This window comes from Neolamprologus multifasciatus, chromosome 15 (assembly GCF_963576455.1).
Source record: "Neolamprologus multifasciatus chromosome 15, fNeoMul1.2, whole genome shotgun sequence".
Taxonomy (NCBI): domain Eukaryota; kingdom Metazoa; phylum Chordata; class Actinopteri; order Cichliformes; family Cichlidae; genus Neolamprologus; species Neolamprologus multifasciatus.
In genome coordinates, this window is record NC_140453.1 from 1,105,928 (window position 1) to 1,113,517 (window position 7,590).

Consider the following 7,590-nt stretch of genomic DNA (forward strand, 5'->3'; position numbering starts at 1 on the left):
ACAGAGGTCACATGCGGCTCTCATCTCCACTCATCCCACTGAAACCCCAGCGACTGCATCACAAGCCATTTAAAACCTGAGGCAAACTAAGAATCGGCCGACCCCCTAACCCTTGTGCAAATGTGGAAAATGCACAGTGTATTGATCTAAAAGGGTTCACGCAGAGGACAGCATTTCCACTAAATTACATCTACAGTATGTTAAAAACACAAGGAGATGGCAGCTTTTAGAAAAAAAGATTTATTTTATAGAAATGAAAATCCCATGGTCAGCTTTAAATTAAAAGTATGGAGAGAAAAGCAATGTGCTCTAGCAGACTTTAACATGTTGCCCTGGGTGAAAACTAGGACGTGTCTCCTGCTAAAGTCTCGCTTGTCAATCACTTTGACAGGAACACAACAAAAAAGTTAAACTGACAAGCAGATTTTGCCTGGTCTGAACTCAAATACTGACGGTGTAACCAGGTTCATACAGATTTGATCCTGAAAATCAGAAAACAAAATAAGGATGTATAATCAACAACTGTACTAGAACAAACCAGTCCAAACAGAGCAACATGTCACATCTAGAACTGAAAATAAATGCTTTATGAAGACTACTTTGGAGGGTCCGTGTTGATGCCGTATTTCTCTTTTAGCAACTTCAGCTGTTCTTCTTTCTTTTTTGTGTCCATTTTCTGGAAAGCCTGCGAAAAGAGTTGATTTTAAAAAAGTACATGAATATTCTGTTCATATTTGATAGAAATGTAAAACTATATATTATTTATTATTAAAATACAGACTAAGCCCTGTTCTGTGAGAGCACTTTGTCCTCATCTGTGTGTCTGCACTGCAGGGATAGTTTGGGGAACTTTAAGTCTTTATACATGTTTAGAAGTAACTGAGGAAATACAACAAAATGCTGATTCATTAAAGCACAATTACACCTGATTTTCTGCCTTTGGCATCTAAACACTAAAAAGTGAAGACTGAAAACAAAGGATTACAACAAAGTTTTAAAAAAAGCCATACTGGCTGTATTTACAGCCTCAACATTTAAGTGACGGAGGGGGGTGGTGCTACAGCTACCCCGTTCCTCTCGTGCTGGCCAAAGACTCTAGCTCTGCTATCATCAGGAAAGCAATGACACAGCTCTCATCACCATCATATTGGATGTTTTGCTGTGTCATTCACCAGCTGGCTGTTAGGTCATGTTAGCAGTTATACTGTCAGCTCAAACGCAAACATTGAGAAGCCTTGAAGCTATCTATGTAGCTTGGAGGAACAGAGTTCCTTTCAGGGACCTCCAAGAACCATCTGGTCCAAAAGACCTTTGTGCCCGCAGTGATGTGATGCTCATACGTACTCTGTTTGCATTGTAGTAGAGGACCACGAGGTAACGATTGCAGACATTGAAGCCTGACAGGTGGTCACAGGCGTTCTTGGCATCAAAGATGTCTTCATATACGACATAAGCGGTTCCTCTTGTTTCAGGCGTGTTCCCTCTACGAAAAACATCAGACACAGGAAATCATTACCAGACCTACACCTGATGGGTGACAGTGGGGCATTTTCCTGTTTTCTTAGCCCTCTCTTATTTCCTGTGTTATTATTGTATACACATGACAACGGGGTGTTTTTTAAATTAAATGTTTGACCTCCTCTGAGCTGAATAAAGTGGACTTTTTAAAAAATGATTACTTTACTGGCCAGGACATCCAGGAGCTCTCTCGCTGCAATGCAGGGATTACACGACCTTTGGGACATGCCAGTATAGTAACCTTATAGTTCTGGGACTGTGCATGTGCAGCTGGTGTCATTGCACTGAACAATCACATGGACGAGTCTGCATAAAGGCAAATAAGAGTCCACACAGGTCTGTTGGATTTTATGTTCTTGACGAACGCTGGCAGAGTCAGAGCTCTGGTCAGGACCATCTTTCTTCTCATCAGCAGTGGAACAACCTCATCGTCACTAACTTTAGGCTGAGTGAACTTAAAAACACGGTGATTTTAGCCATTATTTACTTGTTTGAGGTTATGGTCCGGCTAGCTTTGGATTTACACTGTTTTTGACTTTTTGTGGAGATTTTACTGGAACTGTCATCAGATCCAGGAACATTCGCTTAAATTTGCCCACTGCCTGCATGCTGAAAACTCAACTTTAAGAAAGCGTGCTACATTTGCTAAATATCTCACCCGTTTATCCCCTGATTGGGGATAGTGGCTTTGTTAGCGACATTTGTTGATCAAATTCAAACCTCGAGCGAACTTCACCCAGTACAAACACCTAAAACAACATTTATTAAGACTAATTTAAAACATGGAGCCCTACTTTTAAAAAACTGTCATGTCAACTATCAAATAGGTGTTTAAAGCCTCTGTCAGTGCGCCCCAGGGCAGCTGTGGCTACAATGTAGCTTCACCAGTGTGTGAATGGGTGGATGACTGAATGTGTAAAGCGCTTTGGGGTTCATAGGGATCAGTAAAGCGCTCTACAAATACAGACCATTTACCATTTAAAGCATTAGTTTTCAGCTAGTTATCCATCCGGATACTGTCCACAATGAGGGGGGAAAAATCTCCATGTTACATTTTGGCTTTGCTTTTTCTCACTTCAACTTTGAAGTGATGCACTCAATGAGATAATATGAAAGAAGTATTTCTTTGTCTTTTTGTAAGATTTTCAAGTTGAAGAAGCAGCAAAAACAAGAGAAGCAAAAAGTCAATGCTTGACTCTGATAACTATAAGTTTATATATTCTAACAACCTTTGTATATGATTCTATGCAGAGTGGTTTTGTTTTTGTTACAACATTTGTAAAGTTTCTTAATAAACATATTTGAGGATCTAATGGAGAGGGTAACTAAAGGTTTTGACATAATGTTGGAAAGGTTATGCCAAAATGTACCGGACAGATTCTTCTTCCTCATGTCAAGGACATCAGGGATCCATTCTCATAGCAGTCCTCCACATAATGTCATTATGTCATTTGCTAGAAGATTGATTTTTATGTACCATCTACCCCACTTTGAACTGTTTATCTCTGAATCCAGTCTTATCATCTTGGCTAGAAGCTCCGGGCTAATACAAAGTTTAGAGGAAATGCTTCAGAAATTCAGTCGTGATGGTCATAGCTTGCGGTTTCTTGCAGTCAGTGCTCTAACTCAATAAAATTACCACCAAATTCAAATTTAGATAAGACTTTGAACAAATAATGTGTCATAATATAAAACTATTAGATGAGGAAGGACAATTTGTTTAGCAAAATAGCGTAATTTGTTTGCACCTCTTCCTCTGAGGCTGCCATTTTTTGTTTTTGGTCTGTCTATTCTCATTGTGAACACACCAATGAATGCTAAGATTCCTGATCATGCATCAGTAAGGAACTTAGCTAGTTTCAGATCTGATACACATGCCGTAACTCATTATGGTGTAACCTGGTTGGAAATGCTTGGGAAAAGAAAGACTATTTTCTTGCATACAACAGTGCGTGCCACAGCCTATGGGGCATCTGCTCTGCCAGCCCTTCTGTCTGCTCACCCAAGGTACCCTGGAGCTAGCTAACAATGCTTAGTCTGACAGTGGTGGACAGTATGTCCTTGGTTTTTTAACATGGAGAAAAGTGACCTCCTTAGACTGCGTTTAAGTTTTAATGTACTTGTTTTTTACAGAGTTATCAGTTCTGTGACTAGTTGTATACTAATGTATAGTAAAGTAGCAGAAAGATGTAGTGCTTTTATGTCCACTTTAAATAATTGAGAGATTTGAATAACATTTGAAGATATCGGTCAAAGATACACAAAGACAGATAAACGTGGAGTCCAACTCCAAAATATGACTTCATGCACTTCAACTGCTATTTCTGAAAATCTACAGTGAAACACTTACGTTCTGATTTGTCGTATTGGTCCATATTTCCCAAAGATATCATACATTTCCTCTGCTGTGATCTTATAAGGAAGATTCCTGACATACAGGATTCTGTTCACCTCAGGAGGTAATCGGATCTGCAGCACAAAAAAACAATAAGACAGTTCGGATAAATAAACACTGTTGAGGTTACGACTACTGACGAGCATTCAGAGAGTATTCAACACAAAGCTACCGCGGAAACGTAGCTTGTAGACATTTAACTCAAACTTTGCCGGAGTTAAGTTAAATCAGTGGTAAACCGTTTTATTTTCAGACAAATTTAATGGCTTCTTCTTTTATTTTACCCACCAGCCCCTTCAACCCTCTCCTGTCCTTACGTATATAACTCAGATATTTAAACTAACGACCAAAGCCCGAACAGCATCAATCATCTCAAACAGAAGACGACTTTAACTGTGTGCTGAAGATAGACATCATAAAAAGCACCAACGAGAAATGTTACGATACAATGTTGTTGTTTTCATTTTGCTAACGTGCTAAGCGGCTAACCGTACGCTAACACAAGCTAAGGCTAGCTTTGAAGCTAACTGAGCTAATGTTTCTGAAGCTCTATTTATCACAAAATTCACAGTCCCACTTTCTCACACTTACATTAGCGCGTTTTGCTGCTTGCATAGCCATTGTGACGGGTTGTTTCGTTCAAATTAAACCTACGAACGATAAACACGCAGTCCCACCAGGCGCTCGGCTCTTCTCGTCAAAATGGCAACGGAAGCTGACTGGTGACGTACTTCCGATTTCCGATTGAACGCAAACACAGAGCTTTCCACCAAACCACTCTGTCTCAGTTTCCTAACCTTTAAAGGTGGATAGGTGTTTCTCTCTCACGCTCCCCCAGTCTGTCTACTGGTTTTTGAGACTTAGTCACTGGGACTTCTTGTTTTAGGTTTTTAGGTGCTTCCCTGCTCCACAACACTTGATTCAAATCACTATCTTGTTACCAGGCAGTTGTTGCATTTAATACCAAGCTGACCACTGGAACACAAAGTTGTACTAACTTACAGGTAATGGGAACAATAATGTTTTATAGAGGGAAAGATTGTGATTGAACAGTTAGGCTCATTCCCTCAGGAAGGATCATGAACTTGACTGACAGTAGGAGAGTGGACCCCAGACTTTGATGTGAGAAACAGTTAAGAGGTCATGGGTATCAGTTAAGAGTCATGCATATGGGGCGAGTTATATTGGGTTTGCAAATGATATATGTACGTGTGTGTGTGTGTGTGTCAGGAACTTGTAGAAAACTTTGTAAAGGGAGGTGTCTCAGTTTCGTTAGGTTCTACACCAATAGTGAAGTCAAGAACAGTCAACAGATAGAACCACATGGGCCTATAACTGTGCTTACAGACTAACTCATTCATGCATGAGCACAGCCGCACACACTTATTTGGTTGTTGGATTAAATGTTCAAATGAAAATTACTTTTGTGTTTGCTAAAAAAAAAAAAAAAAGAGCTTTGGGACGAAGCCAGAGTTTTGACACTGTGCTCACAGCTTTGAGCATCCATGCATCCATGTGGCCATTATGCGCTGGTTCTGATGACATCTCGCCCTTCTAAAGACAACACTCCTTGTAGCAACTATCACAGCCACAACAGGCGCAAGATATGATTTTTTTTAGATATTAGATTTCGTGCCACAGACTTTCTTGGTCACATTTGCGTGACTTATTTAAATATTCTGCCCCTTGCAGGATGACTACTCAAATCACAAGAAAATGTACCTTTTGAATACAGCACTAAAAAAACAAATACTATGGCTGTGAGCAATAAAGCATAATTATCATATATCCTTATCTTTTATAATTATAATAAAAACTTTGGTTAGGGAGGGGGTGTTCACTCTGATTTCCCAGATAAGCACTTTTACTCTTTTGAGATGACTCTGCTGGTGGTGCATGCAACATTAGCATCCTTGCTCTTCTTATTACACGAGACAACTGTGTGGCAGGTTGCAAACACATTATTAAAGGTCTGTGGTACCTTTATTACTGTTCTTACACTGGTTTTGTAAGATAAGAGAGCAGCTGTGTGATGTTAAATAAAAACACGTGCTCACATTTAATGATGCTGAGTTCTGTAATCATACCAGTGCTTAGCTCTGCAAATGTCTATGTCCGAATATGAGTACTCATACTGCTAGTAGCTTTTGAACTTTATCTGCATACAGTGGCACGTTTCCTTTTGTCCTGTTTGTGTAGAGGAAGGATTCTGGTGAAATAACTTCTGAGGCAACCTTTCCTCTCTCCTCTACCCACTTCTGCAAAAACATGAGCTCTTAAACCAGAACATAATTAAGCTTTCTTTCTTTTGGCATTTATTTACTTCAAGACAAATATGAGTCACAGCTAATTCATAGAAAATGCATTTCTCACCACTCTATTTTTGTCTTATTTTCTCATTGTGAGTTCTTGAAAATATATTTTTCTTATGGCAAGTTCCAGCTCATATCAATTCTGAGGAAATAGCAGGATTTTGTTTTTACACATTATAGTTTCTTGAGCATGTGCAGTTTTCAAAAAGGTATTTTGCTGTCTGCACATTTCTTACTGTAAGGTCAGGTCAGCTGGCAAGATGATTCAAATGGTCTTTTTGATTAATAAACAGACAATAACTGCATACGTTAATATTTTTATGTATAAAAGTTGCTAAAACAAATATTTTACTTTCAAAATAAATATTTATTGACATTAAAATTAAACTAAAACTAAGTGGGTGTATTTCTGCTCTGTGTGTTTTGGCCAGTCTTACCCCTAATAAATACCTCATGTCTGTTCCTTATATACACACACCTCATATATATCTAACCTGACCCAAACTACTTATACTGTCAGAGTGCTTGGTTACAGCATTGGTACAACCTGTTTTATTTTTGCACCTGTTAACAACAACAATTGGCAAGTGAACAATATTAAGTAAGTAAAATTTTATTTGTATAGCACCTTTCAAGATAAAAATCACAAAGTGCTTCACAGAAAAGCTAAAACATAAAAGCAGAAATCAACCAAAGGCAAGTTTGAAAAGATGAGTTTTTAGCTGTTTTTTAAATATTGTTTGGCAAAACCCTACAATAGCCTACAAAGAGAACCCTGTGATAAGTTGATGCACTATGAACAAAAACTTGGTGACAGTAAGGAAGAACAGCCTTTACAGGAACGGAACCAAAACCAGTTCTATGGATGGAAACCAGCAGCATAACTAATAAATAGTTTAGGCTCTTTCTCCGATTCTACTTTTGGTAACTTAAAAACAAAACAAAACAGGTAAACAGTAATCTGAGAGTAAAGTGCTCTTCTAAGAGAATATAATAGTTTGAGTTCTTTAAGACATGTTCAAGACAAATATGAGTCACAACTAATTCATAGAAAATTCATTTCTTGGTACGTTTTATAGTTTAGAAAGTATACATTAAAGTTGTATTTTAAATATTGTTATTTTTATTTATGGGAGAAATGTGACCTCTCTAGTGAGTGTTCCTACTTTAACTGAATGCTTTTCAGATAACTTTTAGAAAAACGTGACAGATGGGTCATTAACAAATTAATTTTAAAAAATAGAATAAATCTAATTGTGGAATTTTATTTCATTTTATATTGCACCATATACTAATATGAACACGGGACAAAAAAGGGAAAAGAAAAAAAAAAGCGCGAATAACAGTTCCGGGTGGGAGGTAGAG

General features: G+C 38.2%; 1 protein-coding gene across 1 annotated transcript; it reads right to left on the bottom strand.

Annotated features, from left to right (window-relative positions):
* Nucleotides 1-224: 224 nt before the first annotated feature.
* sf3b6 (splicing factor 3b, subunit 6) lies at nt 225-4,660 on the bottom strand. The gene is made up of 4 exons (XM_085133928.1): nt 4,505-4,660; nt 3,869-3,987; nt 1,345-1,483; nt 225-685 (listed from the first exon to the last, which is right to left on the bottom strand). The coding sequence occupies exons 1-4, from the start codon at nt 4,532-4,534 to the stop codon at nt 596-598; spliced, it is 378 nt and encodes a 125-aa protein (XP_084990054.1). The 5' UTR covers nt 4,535-4,660; the 3' UTR covers nt 225-595.
* Nucleotides 4,661-7,590: the final 2,930 nt, after the last annotated feature.

Coding starts and splice junctions, on each gene's coding strand:
- sf3b6 (XM_085133928.1), bottom strand. CDS start 4,534: ATGGCTATGCAAGCAGCAAAACGCGCTAAT. Junction 3,988..4,504: donor AAGCAGCAAAACGCGCTAAT/GTAAGTGTGAGA, acceptor TTTGTGCTGCAG/ATCCGATTACCTCCTGAGGT. Junction 686..1,344: donor TCTACTACAATGCAAACAGA/GTACGTATGAGC, acceptor CTCTTTTCGCAG/GCTTTCCAGAAAATGGACAC.